Source organism: Pectinophora gossypiella, chromosome 25, assembly GCF_024362695.1.
Source record: "Pectinophora gossypiella chromosome 25, ilPecGoss1.1, whole genome shotgun sequence".
NCBI classification, from domain to species: domain Eukaryota; kingdom Metazoa; phylum Arthropoda; class Insecta; order Lepidoptera; family Gelechiidae; genus Pectinophora; species Pectinophora gossypiella.
The window spans coordinates 248,539-269,417 of record NC_065428.1 but is presented as its reverse complement, the minus strand read 5'-3'; the positions used below and the strand labels follow the sequence as shown (position 1 = coordinate 269,417).

Sequence of the window (20,879 nt, the reverse complement as noted above, 5' to 3'; positions counted from 1 at the left end):
TAAAACATCATCATTAACTAGTACAAAATAAAATCAGTACCACCAGTAAACATTCTTATTGTTCTAAATCAATTCCTAGTATCAAGAACATCCGATCCCGTGCTATCGCAGTACGGCGCGGGGAGGGTGGGGCAAAGTGGGGCTGCCTACAGGCCAGGAAGCGCTCTAAACACTTCCTTCCTCGTCTCCTCCGACACCACGGCGCGGCGTATCGACTAGCGGTATCGACACCAGGATATTCTTAACTTCATCTTTAAACCGATACCTTAGGTTGGTGCGTTTTCATCGAACAACCTTGACAACAATATATTTGTAAATGGATTAAACAATTACAAAAGAGACCAAACTAAGTACCTCCATGGCAATTGGCGGCCTTATCGCTTGAAGCGGTTTGCTCCAGGCAACCATAAGGCCACCATGATCAAGTTGAAGTTCCGATTAAAATGTTGCAAATAAAACCTGAATAAGAATGAATTAATTGCAGTTTTGTAAAAAGTACACAAAGTGCATATATTTATTTATTTATTTTCGGAAAACCAACAGCTACTTTAAACAATATATACATATAAAAATATATACGATACAGGGGAGCCAATTATAGGTTTCCACAAATAGACATAGTATAAATTGGTCTGATAGCATTAATTATACAATACTATACGCACGCCTATATGGGGAAAGCAGAGCCTATGGAATTCCATTTGTTCCCTCTTTTTTAATATAAATTAATGTATATAAAGTGGACAGAATAGTCTAGACTTGCACCAGACAGGACCGTACAAATACCGTCCTGTGCTGGGCCGCGGCCGGCGGGATCCGACCCGTTACGGCGTATTCGCATTACTTCTGATTCTTATCCGACCCGAGTCCGAGAATGACGGACAGTTGAAAATTACTATGAGACATCGGACAGATGTAGTACGCAAGCTGCCATACAAATAGTATTGCGTACGGTTATAATCTGAACCTTTAGCTTTTTAGGTACATAATTAAAATAGAACAGATTTATTTATCAAAAAATTAAACATGTATTTATATACATTACTACGTGTTATTATATACATTATTACGAAAGGCCAGCTCGCTATGTTCAGGACCTCCGCAGGACTTCAGGACCTACTGGCGGACCCCGCACTAGGAAACCCTGTTTCCTAGTGCGGGGTCCGCCACGATAACACAGCGAGCTGGCCTTTCGTAGTAGTAAAAATTATAACATAATTAATCGTACAATTTAGAGTAACAAAAGAAGGTAATAGAAAGTAGTAATGTTTTGTGACGGATGAGTAAGTATGATTGTGGGGGAGTGGGTGCAAGTGTGTGTGTGTGTGAATAAGTATCGAAGTACGAAAACGCGCTAACAATTTTAAATTCCTAAATATATTTTTGGCTCTACCATTAAGAAGTTATTAATCTACACTTCTATAATAAAGAGGTGAAGTTTGTAAGGTTGTGTGTAGGAAGTAATCTCTGGAACTACTGAACCGATTTTAAACATTCTTTCACCAGTTGAAAGCTACATTGTTTGTGAGTGCATTTGATGACCGAAATCTACGCGTATTTTTTTCTGTGAAGCGTGGGTACTCTGTTCATCTTGCGATTGATGTACCTGTGACCAGCCCCATTTGGAATATAATCATGAACTTATTATGTTACTTCAATAGAGTTGACAAAAGTTTATCAATTGACGTTAGTGAAAATAAAATTCGCAGAAGCTTATGAGGTTTTTTTTTTGCAATGGACATTATACACTGGTGTAATTACCATGACCAATAACGTCACAACACAACACAGTTGCTAGCAAGTATGACGCGGCTATTAAGGCGAGTGCAGACTATCTGGCGGCGCTGCCAACAAGCGACGTCACGCAATGGTGTGCACTCCGCTTTACAGTGCCAGATAAAAGCATTGTGGGGCGTATCGCCTGCAATTGCCCAACTAGGTGTATTCGTGTGAAATATTCTTTAATATACGTGAAAGCGTCTATATTTTTGTCTATTTAGTTTAGTTATTTGAGTTCCATTATAGTTTTTTCTAGGATAGTGTGAATTTTCTTTGGTGTCTTTCAATTGATGACACTAGGTAGGTACTAGTAATAAATGTATATGTACAGTTTTGCTTTGAAGATTCTGACATAAAATATGGACAGATAGATAAAATCTCCTTGACAACAAAATCAAGGAAAAACTTTAAATTAATCTGTATTTTTTTTGTTCTTTCTCTTTATTTAATTTTTTATAACACATTTATGTATTGAAGTACAGTACAGACACATTTACCCACATTTCGTTATCCTAAATCCTGTATTAATAAGTGTCTTGGTCCCTGATTGAAAACCAATCAATGTGATAAAGTATTCAATATGTTTTGCATTAAGTTTTTTCAACATAATCAACCTAACTCAACGCGTGTACACATCACAGACGCAGGCTAATTAGCTGTCGGTACAAAGTTTCTAATACAATGTCTGCAGATATCTTCAATTCGACATCAAAGAGCTTTTTCGTTCGTTTCATAATCACGCGTCAAAATCAATCGTTCACGAGCGACAGCCTGACTGATTGCTCGTTATTGGCACAACCCTACCGAGGACGAGGGATGGAGTATTGGGGAGAGTGGGGGGGGGGGGGGGGATATTGGATGTAAGTGAGGAAGGAAACGTCCTTCCTGTACATAGCCCAGTTGTGGAAACCTGGCTCCTATAAGACGTAGATTCCAATCCTTTACATTCGGAACTTTGCCTATTTCGAAGGATCCAACTGCTTATATTTCTAACGATGTCGTAGAAACCGACAGTGTCTGATCAATTCACTACGTATATGGGCAATGGGTACAACTTCGTGTCTAAAGTGGGTGCAAATTGTCTTCTGAATACTCGTGCCTCTGTCCACCCCATTAGGGATTACAGCGTGAGTTTTTATGTATGTAGGTAAATTATAGTATGCATAGGATGACGACGGTTAAATGAGTATAACCACACCACTACTTGAGTGAGTGAGTAGCTCGCTGCAGGCGGTCGGGCGTTCAATTCATCGCGCGTTCATTCATATAACACGTCTCTCGAGGTGACTTTCCTCGCATCCTGTCGATTCCTCGAATATTTTTGTTCCGGACGTGTCCAGAAACGTTTTGTAAATAGAAGCGTACGGAGGAACGTGACCGGACGAGGGTGCCTCGTGGGCGAGGGTCTTGTTTACCGTCGGCTGTTGTCCTCACTACCGGTTTATATTGCAAGTTATATGTGACTGTACCTGACATGGTTTTATACTTCACATGTGATTTTTGGTTGAGTATTCTTTGTGGATTTAGCAGTTCTTGAAAAACGCTCTTAGGTCAATTTTTTTTGTGTCCCACTTAAATTTCTGTAACGATTGTTCCTTGTACTTGCTACCTAACATGATGGACTCATTATAAGCGACAGTAACATGCCAATTTACTGTTCGTGATTATAGACGGTGCCATCACAGTCGCACCACCAACAAAAGTTGTGCAGTTAACACCTGGGGGGTTAAAATGGCCTAAGTGGCATTCACCTGAAAAAGCAATATTCCTTCTTGCTATTTGTTCGACATTGCGCACTTACTTTTATATGCGCAAATATCAAATTGCGTTTTTAGATGAATTGCTTCGATGTGGCTTTTTTAGACCCCTGGCGTCTAGTTGGTAGCTCAACCATCAAGCAGGTGAGGCAGCGTTTATATTTTGCTTGTGACCGTGGTTGTGCCACCAAGGCGTCTTAGTGAGTTAGGGCCCTGACAATGTAGTTAAAAACTTCGTAACGAAAAAGAAACAGTTCATAAACTTAGTTTCGACGTGAGTAACAACAACGACATGTCCTGTTCTTTCTCCCTCTCGCTTAACCTCCATACGTCGCAGCGAGTACATAGAAAATATTGCAGCGACCTGTAGTTGACGTCTAAATAACTTTTTACTTTGAAAATCGCAGATACAACCAAACAGATGCCTAATATTTGACTTTTTGCATAGAATTCATAATGGGAAGCACGTTAATTGGCTTACTCAAGATCGTCGACAGATCACGGAAATGAAGCGTTCGCTATTGGTCCAACGTTGTCTCTCTCTGACCTATTTGTCACATATATCGACAGAACATACTGAAGGCAGAAGTCATTGTGGTATTTTTTTTTCAAACGGTGAGCGCCGGCTCGAACTCGAACCCCGGTACCGTACTTGCATCAACGATTTATTAATTTATCTTAAGTGAAGTTTTAACTAACACAGTTGGCTCGACCATTACAGACGGCGATACGGCTCACCACCTACCACGTTGGTCTAACAGAAAGCTCGGTCAGCTGTCGGTACTAAGATCATCTTGGATGTGCTTCTGACTACGTCAATTGGGATAAAGTCGTGAGCGTATATTATGTGTCGACAGAACGCTTTCGTGTGTTATTAGTAGTCTAAAGGCTGTATCGTCGATGCTGTGTGGGAGCGCAGGGCCGTCGCTCGCAGTCAGCGCCAGGCGACGGATATCCAATATTGCGTTTTACTCGCACTCTGTACACATGAACTCTACACACGCGACATACATATAAATATACTTAGTGATGTGAAGCTACAGTGGTATTGATATAAACACGTTTCAGTGCAATAGCGGTTATCACCGTAACAGCGCGATTAAAAAATAACAGCACGGCATACACCGTTTTTAACTAATATATTTAGTTTAATTTTGTTCCAAGGTGTGACTGTGACAGTCAGTACAGTACTGTCACAGGCACAAACGGCAAGTCAATAGAAGTTAGTCTAAGATTGCCAAAAATCAATCTCATTTTACTTTGCGACTTATTTTCGAATTTTATTTATGAATTATGTAGGTTTGACAGCTTTAATAATAATAATAAAACACTTTATTGCACACAAATTTACAAAACATTTACAACGGCAACGGCGATCTTATCGCTAAGAGCGAACTCTTCCAGACAACCTTCGGCAAAGGATATGGTACATTTGTACAGCTGCAGCTTGCGGCTTTTATTGATGATGTCACAGAACAGTATTTCCATACAAACTTCGAAGAATTTTCATTTTTCGTAACAAGTATCTCATTTGACTAAGTTGTCAAGTAGCCTATTCAACCAATACTCGTAGTAAGGTTGTGTCAGTGGCGTCATTTTGTGTGGGTTGCCGTTATTTATTTTACAAAATTTCTCCTTTCATTAATTTTCTTTATTACTTTCAGTCAGACGAGTCATTGACCTTTAAATACAGTATGACATTTGGAATCAAAACATGACCTGTGGATATTTTGTCTCCTTAAAAATTATAACGTTGTTGTTAAACAGTAACAGACAGAGCTAAAGACAAACCTACAGCCATTTGCTTGAAGATAAATAAAATAACACAGAATTATTTAGTAGATTTGTACGACATTGTCCGGAAAGATAAACAATATGTGTGCTGTAGGAATGAAGAAACATAGCAACAAGAAGATGCTGAGAGTGTGTTATTGCAGACAGAAGCGTGTTCTAATCCACCTATAGTGCGCGACATGAAACCCAACGTCAATTATGTCCACAGCCAAAACCTGCCGAAGACCCCCTCCCCGTCTCCCCCCTCGCACCTCTCCAAGTACGTGCCTGTGAGACAGTGCTGAGAGTATCGGATAGAGGATTTACGCATCAATACCCTGTCGCAGCCTTTGTCCCGTATCGACTTGCAGCATCTGCCTGTGAATACTTACACTTGCTAGCTGATATTTCACTGAAAATCTGTAAGGCAGGGTTGCCGAATCAATGGCATGCGCTATTGTTTCAAATTCAAAAATACGTTATTGCACAAATATATAAACACGACAAAAAGGACACACACAAGAGACAGAAAAAGCACAAAAGACGGCCTTATTGCTAAACAGCAAACACATAGGACAAACGTTTTAAATAAGTAGATAAACATAGTACTGAAGAGACACATCTGAGTGACATTTGTATTGTTAGTTGTTGAATTGTACGAAAAACCACTAATAAAATATGATGTCTCCAAGTGGTCGAGATTGCTTGTTGGCACGTCGTGGTTAAATTGATCATTTCTTGGATAATAACATCACGTACAATATAAAGGTTTGCTACTTCTGCTGAAGAGCATATTTTACGCTGTACCTATTGCACTACCAGTTTATGTAAGATTCCAATTAAGCGGCCAAATTTCGGACACAGCATTTTCATGTTTCTCTTTGTAAAAATTTTTAGGTTCATACCGTTAAATTGGTTCGTTAGGATTGGGCTTGATCAGAATTTTATTTCTATTTCATTTGGATTTATGTTCAGCTCTATATTCTGGAGTGAATAAGTCATAGCATTTTTAGTTCAATAGAAAAAAATGCAATTAAGGAGAACACTTTTAATTTTACCCATCGTTGTTTTTGCTTATAAAAACGGCAAATGGCATGATCAGCTTCAGTCTGTGTTGGGTTCACATTAAAATATCTAATAATTAATCGTCAAGTAATAAAAAAAGAATCTGAATGATACAAAATCCAGCTTCAAGCGAAAATCTTGTTTCCTTGAAAGACAACCCCGGCCGCGGCGTTCCAATGTAACGTATCCAATTGCCAAACAAATTGAATCTCGAGGGTCGTCACTCGTCCCTCTTCCTGACATTCTCCACGCGTCACCATCATTGGCCCTGACGTCGGTCGGGGGTGACTGAGGGATCCCTCAGCCTCACTTACAATCACTCACTCTTCTCGGAATACATTTGGAAGCATATCATTATCCCACAGCGTATCAACATTTACATCCCGCTTCGCCACAGTTTTCGTTTTGCTCTACCGCGCATTTATGCTGCTATTTTTAAGTGGATCTTTATTGATATTCGATATTGAGAAATGTTGGATTATTGTAATTTGGTGAATTATCATGTTCACATGTTCAGCGGTGAAACTCACTTTCCCGAGAAATGCGTTTCGGAGGTAAGTGACCTGACCTGCATTGTGCTGATTTTCCCTTGGCGTGCTGGACGATCATATAGGTTTCTGTAAAAAATCGGATCTATCAAATGTTCCGGTTAGGTTAGCGGATCCTGTGAAAACGGGATGTGGTGTAAATTGGGTTAAAACAAACCTTAACCTTCGAAACTAAAATATGCAGCTAGAGAGTGACTCAGGACCCGTTACACACTTCTCTCAACACGACGTAGGAATTCTTGCATAGGTGCAGATAATTAATTCTTATTAGGTGTGATTAGTTGAGTCTCAGATTTGGCGCGCTCTTGAGAAGTTTAGAGCAAGTTGATTGATGAGCCGTGACACGGAGTCCTCGCGCCGGTGATAGCGCGGCGCTCATTAATAACCACTTAGTTTGCTCCACATCAGCACACGTCTCAGCCATTATCAGCTCTTGTTGTCGAATTAATTACGACGAGACAAATTCTTCGCTGATATTCTTGTGGTGTTGAATTAATATTGAATCAAGGCAGTTGTGGCATCCAGAGTTGTTAGTATTGCTTATTGTATTGTCTACCTATTTTGTTGTCAAACTTGTACTTTAGGAACGAGGTCATAAACTTAGAGCAAAAACATTAAAAGAAAAAAAATGAATGGGTATAGAGAGTGAAAGAACCCCACTGAATTTTGGCAATACAAGTTTCTGAAAGTTCAAATACCTATGTCATACTATTCTGGGCACATTTGGTGTAGAAACACAGACTAGTTTACAGGCGATGTCCCGATTCAAAGAGGAATGAGAGGTCAATGGACTGTAGTTTGTGTCCTTGAAAGAGTTTTTGTACAAAACGTCATCGATGTCGGTTGCTGCATCCAAATGAAACTTTTGGTAATTGTATTTTTGTTTGTTCCAGATGTTGTCCCCAGCGAGATGAGCGCGTGTAGCGGCGCGCCCCTCCCCCGCAGCTGTCTCGCTCACTCCCCCGCCGCCCCCCTCCGCCGCGATGCCGCGCGCTTATTGGCAGCTGCCGCCCGCGCCGCGCGCTGATTGGCTGGCGCCGTCGCCGCGCGGTATGCGCCGGCGATCTCTCACACTGCTCCTCTACTTCACGTTTCTTATCGGTGAGTACTTAGTGACTAAATAAATATAAATAATTGATCCTAATAGGTACTTAGTTTTCACTTAAAACAGATCTACGGCTAAATAATCTATAATATTTAAACAGTGAATTTCGTCAGATTTTTTGTGATTTATCTTTCTAAATACTTACAAAAATGCTGCCCAAACTAAAGCTGCAGTAAACTCAGGACTCAAATCTAAACCTGGTTTACTGTTGACTATGAAACTTACCTGTAGCCTGTAGGCAGAGTTCAGTTTTTTGGTTTTTACGACCCAGCGTTTTTATAACATCGAACGAAGCCGAACTTTTATTAAAAATAGTTTTATTATTTTTTCTTTTTCGTTTATACTTTTTCCTGTGCAGTAGAGATAAACTGATATTGTTTCCTTGAATCAGGTTTTCAAATAGCAACATTAGTACTGCACTGTGTAATTTCCGCAATCTATAGTAGATATAGATACCTAAAAAAAAAACACACACACACACATTCACATTCAGTCAATCACACGATACCTACTACTTACTCTCGGCTGTAAACTTAGTACGATTGTGGCGTGTAGTGGCGGCGTGCTGCGGTCGGCTCGTTACCGACTTATTTCATTACCCCTCCCCCGCCAACCCCCCATTGCACCAGACAGACTTACCAGACGTTTCACTATAAATATTATATTAATGCAAACTACCGCCAACGGGTAGGAACAACTACTCGGGACGCCACTTCAGTTGTATTGGAATTAATTATTTAGTTATTAACTATTTCTACATTGGTAAAACCCTTCCTACACACTTTCATAATTGTTGACTTCCTAATAGACTTCATGATATGGAATTGGAACTGTATACATATACGCTTGACGTAATTAAACCCTACCAACGTTTTCTCACACTTAATTTGAGGTGATGAACTAATATCAAATCAAGTATTCTTTATTGCACACACATACAAGGAATATTTCAAAACATAATACAAGAAATATTACAATACAATTGGCGTTCTTATTGCTTTACAGAAATTACTCGATAAATTGAATAGACATTTGGGAAGTTAGCAAATTTATTTGGCATATCCATTAGTATAGTAAAGTTGAACGCGAACCAGTCACAAGTAAGACTCTATCTTAAGATGTAAATACGGAAACCAGCTCTGTGATCCTTAAAGGGTTTCCGTATCATACATAACGTAATAATGCACGTACTTACAACCACATGTGTACACTCAGTCTCGCCACAGAGGTAAATGCTTCCTCTAATTCGGAGCACATCGCCCTAATTCGTTCACACCTCATTAATAATTCAAGTCAATTGGCTGTAGCTTTTAAGAAACATTTCAATACATTAATTATTCATAGTGTCACGGCTTTGAAGAGTTTTGCGGCTGAAAATAACTTGGAACCTTGTTGGTGGAAGACAAGGACCTCTGGTTCAAGGTTAGAATCACAATTGCGATAGATTGAAGGGGCTTTTATTTTCATGTCTCTAAAGGTCCCCAGAGTCGTGTGACCGCGCCAAAGTGCGACATCACATATCAATTTCTACCCTCGCGAGTGTCAGGTACGTTATAAGTATTTTGGAAATAATTTGAGTTGGATACTCCTGGCACAGGTAAATTACTTTGCGTACACATCGATGCAGTTCATCTAAGCTATTTGACATTTGTTGACATTCCGCACTTTTATATTCGAAAGAAATACAAATTCTTCTTGACAATTATTACGAGTCGATGAATAGTCTCAATGTGGCCTTTTTAACCCCCCAGCACTCAATTATTTGTAATTATGTTTATTTGGTTTAAGCTATAAATTATTTCTCATTTTCAAATTGAAGTCGACTCGAAGAAATAACAAAACAAAACTGATTCTGGAAGTTTTGGAAGTGGAACGTCAGAGGATTCAAGCTGCAGCGTCGCATCGTAATGGCGTCGCTTCAGCCCCGTGTACTAGCAGCTGCAGTTCCGAGACGGATTGTTCCATATCGCTCAAGTTTACAAATAAACACTAGTTGCGATCGTTGCTTGTTCAGACGAGACATATTGCTATCCACCAACATACAACGCGGTGTTGGCTCTATGATGAGAGGACCCTATACAACACAACACAACATAACATAGCATCAAGCCTATGTCCTCGAAAGGGTAGGCACAAATAGGAATATGCACCCACTTCTCGCCAGTTATGTTTAAGTCTCATGTAAGAGGAGGCGAGCATATTGCCATAAATTGGTCACAAATCCTGGAAACCATGACTGGTAGCGACAGTTATTCTATTATGTATATTTAAATAAGTAGGATGAATTAGGAATGAACACTGAAATCATTCAGAAACCAAATAAATGTCTTACTTTCATTTAAAGAATAGTTATTTAGGAAAATTTATAAATGTCACAAGAAAGTAGTACCAATATCACACCCCCGACACTTCATACAGACACTTCGGTTTACACAGACACTACAAATTGACGTAATCGTACCCGCGCATCTGTGTGGGACGTCTGATGCCATACGATTAAAGACTAAAGTAAAACCGAGGGGGGGGGGGGAAGCATAGCTAAGCCGCTGGAGGGGAACCGCTATGACAGTAGGTACATTATCCTATTTATTTATATTTAAAAGTTTCATCATAATCTGATGTTTAAGCTACACTGCGCCACGTTCAATGGAAGCCTCGTTTGACTATCGAGGTGTATCTTAATTGTTGTGTCACTTGACGACAAGTTTACAACTCAAACTTATAAAGTTAAGGTCAGGTTAAGGATTAGGTCGTGAAGGTGATCCGTCAATGACAAATTGTTTGTCTTGACGGTAAATTGTCATCTTTATCCTCATCCATACTAATGTATTTACGACTAAACAGCTGGATCGATTTGGATGATTAATGAAAATGAAAGTAAAGATAAAGAAGAAATAAAAGAAGTGTGTGAGGTGTGAAAGCGGTGTTCGGCATAAAGATATCTGGGACCCACAGACTAATATAGGATACTTACCAGGGACAAATTTAAATTGTTTACTGCTATAAAACGAATCCACGCGGACGAAATCTCGAGCTGAAAGCTTGTGTTCCAAATAACGCGGGTTCAAAATTAATTGTAAAGACTTTCATCTGATTTATTGTTGTATGATTTTGAATATCTCACTTACCGTCATGCGTCATGGTGAAATTATTCGCCATATTTCGCGGGATGTTTTTGCAGATTGTCCACAGGGGCCGGACGCACTGAAGCTGCCTGCATAGTACGTCACTCTGAGAACCTCCTTGCACCACATTGCATGATAGCGTTGACTGGCATTCACTACGTGACTGGACAAATGGAGACCGCTGAATGCTCTCACCAGATTATTTATTTGACTCGACACTTGTGTCAGCTATTTCAATTCAGACAGGAACGTATTTCAGGGATATCCTAATAAAAGTGAATGATGTTAAATGACATGGAAAGGTCTCGAGCAATTTCCTCGGAGCCTCTCTGATGGAACAGTTTTTTTTTTACTTGAACTTAAGTAAATTAAATCTTATTAGCTTCAAAATCTAAATTATTCGTCAGACGTCGTCTCGAACGAATCCTGGTAATTTTTATTGTTCATTTGTTATTTTCCGAGTTCCCTGATTGAAAAAATGTATTCCTACATTTGATTGAATATTTTCACTTTTTTCTACTGGTTGGATATTATGGACAAGCATGCCTCGAAGGTACAGTCACTTATCTAACCATAACCAGCTACTGTCCTAGCAGTACCCTCATATGACGGTATAAATTATTTTGGTGCACTGAGGAGTACTTATTTCTCCATTTTTAAAAGGTTTTTCTTGCAGCTACTTTGCCTCAGCTATACAGGTTGTGAGAAGCTGCAGTAGTTTTAGGCGGTCATATGAAAATTTAAGTCGAAGTGTAATTTAAAAAAAAAATGAGAGTTTTTACAAATGCAGTGGCAGTGACAGAATGGTTCAGGAGTACTCGTGTCATCACTCGGGACACTGTCTTCGAGAGGTCTCATCTAGTTTATGAGGGTCGCGTGCTCGGTCCACGGAGCGTGACCACCTCTCACCACCCCGGTCTATCACTGCCCAACTCTATCACCATTTACCACCCACCGTTGAGTGACGGTCCTCCAATACGATGGGAGGTGTACCCTCATTGACCCCCGGAGGATTAGCTCGCTCGTGTGATTGGATTACGACAGTAATTGAGCAATGATTGTATGTACGTATATCTGCATACACTTGAACACATATTTAGTTTTCGTGATTTTTGATGTTTTTGTCTAAATATGACGGCGTTTTGCATGAAGTCTTTGATGAGAGTGAAGGAATTTCTGCCAGGCAATCTTAGGGTAAAAGAAGTCATTCATTCCTCCAATTAGTAAATAAAACACCCTATCTAAACTAACCGGAACGTGGCCCGGTAAAGCCTTTTCTAAATTTAAACCAGAACAACCTCAAATATAGAAAAAATAACATCTTTCTTATTTTTCCTATATTTTCATTCTATCGTACTGATTTTAGGTTCTCAAAATTAGCAAACATTCTTTCTCTTACAGTTTACAGGAATCTATTAAGAAATTCTTGCTCAAATTCCACCCGCCAGCGCCACCGGCCTCTGCTGGTATCCGGTTTTAGTATCCTGTCACAGATCAACCCTCAATAGACACCGTAAATAATCTACTGTACATTATACTTTTAATACTTCAATTAAAAATCGCTAAACGAAATCTGATCACTTTTTCTGAGTCTTACAATTTGCGCTCTCCTCTAAATTCAATGTAAATTTTAACTACCGGATGCTCTCATGTTGCGGTGTCTATAGGAGGTGATCTGTGTCCGACAGAGCCGGGTAACAAATCGCGCCATCACTCCACATTCGCGATAGACGCGGCAGCCGCGGATGACGGATCTCCGACCATTCCTCACCCGCGCCCCTAAGGCGACTTGTTCAACTTACAAAAAATCTTATGCGTATTTACGTTTTCTTGGATTATTTTTGATATTTTTTTAGTTTTACGTTGCGTGTTGAGAATACCTTATAGCATAAGGTACCTTGAATCTTATATGGCTTGTCTCTAGAGACACTCCAGAGCATGCTAAAGGACGTTGGCTTTTGCAAGTAAACTGTACTTACTACTAAACAATTGTAATTAAGCATAATAAATAAACATGGTGTACCATAATAATAGTTCTACTCTATGCTTGAGCTAATGCAAAAAAAACATTTTCTTTTTCCTATTATACCTGATATTTCATCCAACACCCTAAATGTTGTATAATTCTATTCTAGTTTATCTTCCTTCACCCTAAGGTTGCCTGGAAGAAATTGCTACGAGTATTTAGCAATATGGCCGCCTATTATGCGTCTGTTGACACCTTGCATTTGTTTTTAATGTTGTGTTTATGTGCAATAAATAGTTTTATATTGTATTGTATTGCATTCACGTCATATCACGTTGGTCTAACAGAAAGCTCGGTTCGGTGTGGGCACTTAATTCCCCCCTTCTAAAAAGGTGGATGGAGCTTCACACCCTTAATTTGTACTTAAGGTAAACGCTCCTATTAACGCCACCCAAAAATCGACATCGTTTACCGCCACCTTTTTTAAATTGCGGATATTTTGAATTGTGTCCGAGATAGAAAATTGATTCAAATGTCAAAAGATACATGTATTAATTGACTATGAAACGAACATACCCCTGAGCGTGAGCAACAACAGTCTAATTTGTGATTGGTCTGTAAGTGTGCAGTGTCCGCGCAAGCAACGCGCTCCATACAAGCCACTACTGAAATGCATAAGCATACAACATTTTTTTCTTAAGGTTTTGTGTCCGATGAAACATAATTTTTCTTCATTTTAGTAATTATAACTACTTGTTAATACGTTTAAGAACTGAGAAAGCATGCTATGTTTGATATTTGTGTTAGTTTTAAATGATTAATTTGAGTTTTAAAATGTGGCGGTGATAGAAGCATACATTTGCAGTTTGGTTACTATTACCGCCACCTATGGCGGCGATCGATATTTGTATGATATTTGTATTTTTTAATTATTTAAGGTAACATGCCCAATCATTCATAATGTTATCATCTTATTTTATAGTATGGTTCATGAACTATATTAAAATCTATTAACGCCACACATTTGGTGGAATTCAAGTATCCTGTGCTGCATATAAGTTAATGTATTTTTTTAAGAAATGTATGAACAAGTAGTTGAAGTAATTATGAATTTCTAATTTAAATACTTTAGATATTTATTAAAATATGCTTTGAAACTGGTTATTACATACATAGCTCTCATTTTGAATATTTATTTGTTTTCTTAAGGCTAATTTTTATGTGGCGGAAATTGAAACACAGAAATTACATACATGTTTCTATTACCGCCACCATAGATTCCCTCTTATGATTTATAGACAGGGTGATGCATTATTCTTCGGACTGACAGAGACGGACGGACAGACCGAAACGGACGGTCAGATAGAGACAGACGGACGGACAGACCGAAACGGACGGACAGATAGAGACAGAAGAACAGACAGAGACAGAAGGACAGGCAGAGACAGACGGACGGACAGAGACAGACGGATAGACAGAGACAGAAGGACAGACAGAGACAGGCGGACGGACAGAGACAGACGGACGGACAGAGACAGACGGACGGACAGAGACAGACGGATGGACAGACGGACGGACAGAGACAGACGGATAGACAGAGACAGACGGACCGGCAGAGACAGACGGATGGACAGACGGACGGACAGAGACAGACGGATGGACAGAGACAGACGTCAATTATGTATATAAATCTATGAAACCAAAAGATTTTTCTGTAGTTTATGTCATAATTCATTTAATAAAAAAATAACAATAATAATAAAGTTTATTGAAAACTCCTCATACAGAATCATTTCGTCGACTCCCGAAATCCTGAGGGAGATTGGGAGTTTCTATAGACAGCTATATTCCACGAAAACATCAGGCGAAAGCATGGCTCGAGACCCTCGAGCCAAGCTTACCCGACACTACACTGAAGATATCCCGGACGTCAGCCTGTACGAGATTAGGATGGCCCTCAAACATCTCAAAAACAACAAAGCGGCAGGAGATGACAGAATCACAGCAGAACTTCTGAGAGCGGGCGGAACGCCAATACTCAAAGCCCTCCAGAGGCTCTTCAATTCCGTCATATTTCAGGGCAAAACGCAGAGGGCATAGAGCGGAAGCGAGGTGGTCCTGTTCTTCAAGAAAGGTGATAAAGCCCTACTGAAGAACTACAGACCTATCTCGCTTCTGAGCCATGTCTACAAGTTGTTTTCGAGGGTCATTACGAATCGTCTCGCTTGCAGATTTGACGACTTCCCGAACAAGCCGGTTTCCGAAAAGGCTTTAGCACCATAGACCACATCCATACGCTGCGGCAGGTTATACGGAAGACCGAAGAGTATAATCTGCCACTTTGCTTGGCGTTTGTGGACTATGAGAAAACCTTTGATTCGATCGAGACCTGAGCGGTGTTGCAGTCTCTTCAGAGGTGCCAAGTGGACCATAGGTATATCGAAAAGCTAAGGGACCTCTACCAAAATGCCACTATGTCAGTTCGAGTACAGACACAGCCTTATAGCCAGGTTCGAACCCAGGACGTCCGGATCGTGAACCTAATACTGTTAATACAGTTCCGCGTCGCGCAATTCAAACTCGTGCAATTAGATATCTTAATTTCTCAAATGGGTGAGGCAGAAACGAATAAAATGTGTTCCAGTGAGTGCAGATAATACAAAAACCCCAAGAGCACTGCCAGATAATTGGATCTTATTTTCTTTGAGAAATGCTTTACTCACAGCCTACTTATATTCAAGTGCACTAAAGTATCTACACAGGCGAAAAAACACTTTCATAGACGAGGATAATCTTAAATGCGAGTGTGGAGCAACTCCGCAGACCTGAATTTTGACCTGAAACTTACTCGCGGGAGGACCTGGTGAGCGCTTCCACCCGTGCTGTTGCCGTGGCAGCTTATTGGGCTGACAAAATACAGATTTATTTTAAATGACTTGTTATCGATACGAAAGTAGACTGTCGCGTTGGAATAACATGACGGCGCGTCGCTCGGCACGTTGCATATTTAAAATATTGGTTGTGATAAAAGGCGAAATAATAAAAAAATGATCCGATGGAAGAGATATCTACTGGAAATAAGCTGAAACTTTTGTTTGTCTTGTGTATAATATTCATTTTACAATAATCTGTTGTAAACTCGACAGTTACTCTGTCTGATACCTTTTCACACTTAAACCGCTAGACCGAGTTACGAGTATATGTGTGGATATAGTGTGAGAAGAAGAACATAGGATAGTTTTTATCTCGGAAATCACCCCCTAAGGGGTGAAATAGGACTAGCGTCTATCGTCCTATTTCACCCGCAGTCCACGCGGACAAAGTCGCGTCCGCAAAGATAGTTATCAATAACGATGCAATTAGCGTTAGAAAATGTGCATTACTAATTTAGTTTCCCAATAGACCAGTACACCTTTTGTCACGTCCTCACTCCTTTTATCCGGGTATCGGATTTAAAACACATTCCGGCTTAAACAATTTAGTTTGTGAGCGAATGACTTCAAAAGGCTCCAATGTTCCACTAAGCCGCGCTTGGTGACGTAATACGAGCAGCAATCAGTAGAATCGGCTTAAGCTTGTAGCGGCGTGGCTTGCGGGTTCAAGCCTTTTTGCCGCCAGTGGGAAGATTAATCGAACCGTCGACACAAATGTCGACTATTTACCAAAATGGACTCGCTAATGAATTTAGATTCTGTTGAAACGTCTTTAAAGAGATGTTTTCAACAGTTTCGTATCGAGTTGTTGGTAAATTATGTTTCATTTCAACAAATACGTCGCGATTGAGGATTTCGTCGTATTCAATATCGCAGTATGAGGCTGTATCTCTGAATTTAAAATTACATTAGGAGGATTACGATGGTTGTTGCTGGGGCTGGCAGAGGAAGATGTAGAAGGACATACATTGACCAAATTGGAGATGTCCTTAGAAAAGGTTTAGTATCTTTTCTGTACCGGCGTGCGTGTGTGAAACGATTGACGAATGTGGAGGAAGCAAGAAAAATGCACATGGAATTCCATAGCTTCTGCTTACCTCGGTGGGCAATAGACGCGAGTTTATGTATGTATGTATAGTCATATGACGGACATGATGATAATTTGCCTAAAGAATCACGTATTGTCTAAGGAACTGTTATTAGGACGCCAACATTAAGGATTGCGAGTTCTGGTGCAACGTTTATATCCAGAGATTTATACGTATACATAATTTACATTAATTACTATTTAGAAGATAGAAATGCATGGGAACCAATATTTGGTAGACAAACAAAATTGTATACAATATAAATAACGTCTAGGGCCCTGTGCCGAGGTTTTTCTTGCATCCGGGGAAGCTGCAGTAGTTTCATCATCATCAATTTAAGAGCCACGCTCTTGTCGGTGTAGCATATCAAAGGCCAATTCCTTGACTTCTCTATAAGACACGACGTTAACCTTTTCTTTGATCTGTTCCATGTAAGTTCTTCTTGGTCTTCCCCTTCCTCTCTTTCTTTCGAGGCTTCCTTCTAGCTTTTCTTCTGCAGTAGTTTAGGCGGATGATAAAAATTGTCGGTTCAAAGTGTAACTATGTTAGCTATGGACGTTGAGTTTGATGAACGGCCGTCACTCTAAAGCCACACATTGCTACTCCGGACCTCGCCCACCAATTTATGGCTTAACTTACATAATAAGGACACAAGGACATAATTCCCTCATCTCGCTGATTCATGGGGCATGCGTCCGTCCGTCCGTCCGGGGGCCCGTCCGGCCGTTACTCCGTCACAATCCGCCATTGTCTCGCGGAGATTGCCTTAATCGCACGTTATATTAGCTACAATGGAGTGTTATCTTCCCCGCTGGTACCCCCCCCCCTCACCCCCCCTCACCCCCCCGCGGTAACGGCCCGCATACATCAGCGCGTCACGGCCACGCGCCGCCGATTGTTCGCCTCATTCGTTTTTTCTCTCAATTGTCTCGTGAGTGAATGAGTGAATGGAGGCATTCCCTGAGATACTGACGGCTGAAGGAACGCGTCCTCTTCACAAGGAAATAAAGATTTTACTTACCTACTTACTCAAGCTGTCTAGCGAGCTGTTCATTTGCGGTTTGTAAAGACAATATGATCGCTTTTGGAGGTTTTCCAGTTCCTTTTTGAGCCAAACTCATTCATAAAAGGTCATAATATTAGCATGGCGGAAACTCTATTGTTAATTTCAAAATAAGGTACTTGTTAAAAGGATAGATCGAAGAACTGTGACTTCGATTCAACCCGTGTTGGAAAATACACTCGTCCCAGCTTGACATAAATCACGAGTTCGAATCCTGTCCGAGTCAGATTTTTATTCGATCTTTTTCCTTTCAAGTAGGTACTATTATTTCTATGAGATCGATTTATTTTTTCCAAAATACTTAATTAAAATATCTCACTTGCACCAATGAGTTATATATTATTATATATACCATAAGTGAAGTTTTCATAACACCATTATGAACGACGATACATTTCTTTTGACACATTTCTCTTGCTTCCTCCAAATTCGTCAATTATTTCATCAACCCACGCCCGTTCAGAGGTTTAGAGGAGATTGTGTTGTTACAAGAATATGCCTAAAAGACAGCTTCTAAAGGCGATTAACCTTATTTAGGCTCGTGTTGTTAGTTCGAACAAATGAAACTTTAATACAAGTAAAATAAGGGTATAAAGTACAGTTCACTAGAAATGTTTCATTTGTAACTTCTCCAACAAACTTGAAGTTAGCGGCGAGCGGAACTGCGGAGTGAAGTTGTCTGCAGGTCGAACGCTAACTAATGCACTAGTTGTAGACCAAACGGAGAGCTGGACCAGGCGGAGAGCACTTATAACAAGTTGCTCTACGTGCACACCCGGGCACAGGACAGACACGGGCGATTTTCTTTTCGACCGTTGGTCCCACGATCCGGAGGTCCCGAAGTTCGCATCTCGGTAGGGACATAATCACAAAATCACTTTGTGCTACCTAGTTTGGTTAGAACATTACAGGCTGATCACCCGATTGTTCGAAATTAGGATGATCCGTGCTTCGGAGGGCACGTTAAGCAGTCCGTCCCATGTCATGGGGCCTCAATAGTAACCGTCACACTGTTGTAAAAACGCATTAATAATAAGGACACTGGTTGTTTTAGTATATATTATGAAGTTCATCTACTTGTTTTTTACAATTGTTGAATTTTTCACTCTTATACCTACTAACTGCCTAAAGGCTAGGTAATAAAGCTCTCTTTTTCCTAACTTTTGCGCCTTTTACTGCAGGCGCCAGGTTTGACGAGGTCGGTCAATGATCTCACACCACACGAGAGAAGACTACAAACATGTGTTTTCTTTCACTCAGTTCGTGATACTAGAGGAAGGAAGAACGAATTGGACGTAGAGACAGACGCATAGTAATACGATCTATCAGAACTCTAAAACCAACCAAGCACTTTCCGACGCTTTTTATCTTATTCTTTTGTTTATCAACTGGGGCGGCGTGCCTCGCGAGTGACAGCCCTCAGCTCTCGAGTGTTTTATATCACGATTGATTCTTTGACCTCCCCCGCCTCCACGCCCCACTTTAACCCCCCCCCCCCCCCCCACTTTACCCCCTCAACTTTTGTCAAACGTTTAATTGTGCCACTTTGCGAGTAACTGACGACTTTGACGAGTTAGGAAATATTTCCTCAAGCTATTGTGTCGTTTATTGGATATTTCCCATGTTTCTATCGTTTGAACAATATTTATTTGAGATCTATCGCTCGTTAAATGTTGCGAGTGGACCGAAAACGAAGCCAAGTGGACGTAATTATTACGCATACGAAACGGTTCGTAAACAAAATCGAAATTTAATATTGAGTTTATTACAACCATAAAAAAAATTAAAAAAAAAAATAAAATTATAAATTTTACTAACTTAGATATAATCTTCTATTACTAACAAAATATGGATAAATATCTGAAATAAATATTTCATTCATTCATTCATTCATTCATTCATTCATTCATTCATTCATTCATTCATTATCCTTGTTAGTTGGTACTCATTTCAAAAAATAACTTTAATATTAATATTATTCAAAGAACCATTATTATAATATCTTCTGTATATTTCCGTCTCTCTTATCGTGAAAGTGGTTGAAGCGGTCACATTCCCTACCGTTAAAAATCGAATGCACGTGAATTCTTTATAGTAGGTAACAATGTTAAATTAATATTTTACACGCCCACACGGCCTCCGTGATCCAGTGGTTGATCGTTGGGCTCACGATCCGGAGGTCCCGGGTTCGAATCCCGGTGGGGACATACCACAATTGTAATCCCTAGTTTGGTTAGGAAATTATAGGCTGATCGCCTTAGTGTCCGAAAGTAAGACGATCCGTGCTTCGGAAGGCACGTTAAGCCATTGGGCGTTCTACTTACTGATGTGAGTACGTAGTTGTTACATGCGTCATGTCAGGGGCCTTTGGCGGCTCAATAGTAACGATGTCACACACGATAGAAGAAAATGCCCACACAGCCTGTACCAGTTGTGATACTGCCTAAATTATTACCGCGGCTACATTGAGTGTTTCGATCGAGTACACACGTTGTCACGTGGAAGTTACATATTTATTTTGTCATTGATTGATCTGTTGTGTGTTGTTACGAAGCAAAATGTTGTACACAATATATTATGTGGCGTGATACAATGATGGGATTTTAATTTGTTAATGGATTCTCGCAAAACAATAAAGCATATTGTAAACATCACATAACATAAGCTCACGACTATA

At 40.1% G+C, this 20,879-nt stretch overlaps 1 protein-coding gene across 1 annotated transcript in view; it reads left to right on the top strand.

Moving 5' to 3' along the window:
* LOC126377986 (uncharacterized) overlaps nt 1-20,879 on the top strand; it is a 99,987-nt gene that overhangs the window by 26,541 nt on the left and 52,567 nt on the right. Inside the window, exon 2 of the mRNA XM_050026005.1 lies at nt 7,816-8,023. Coding sequence (XP_049881962.1) covers nt 7,906-8,023 — 118 coding nt within the window. The 5' untranslated portion in view covers nt 7,816-7,905. The remainder of the gene's footprint in view (nt 1-7,815; nt 8,024-20,879) is intronic.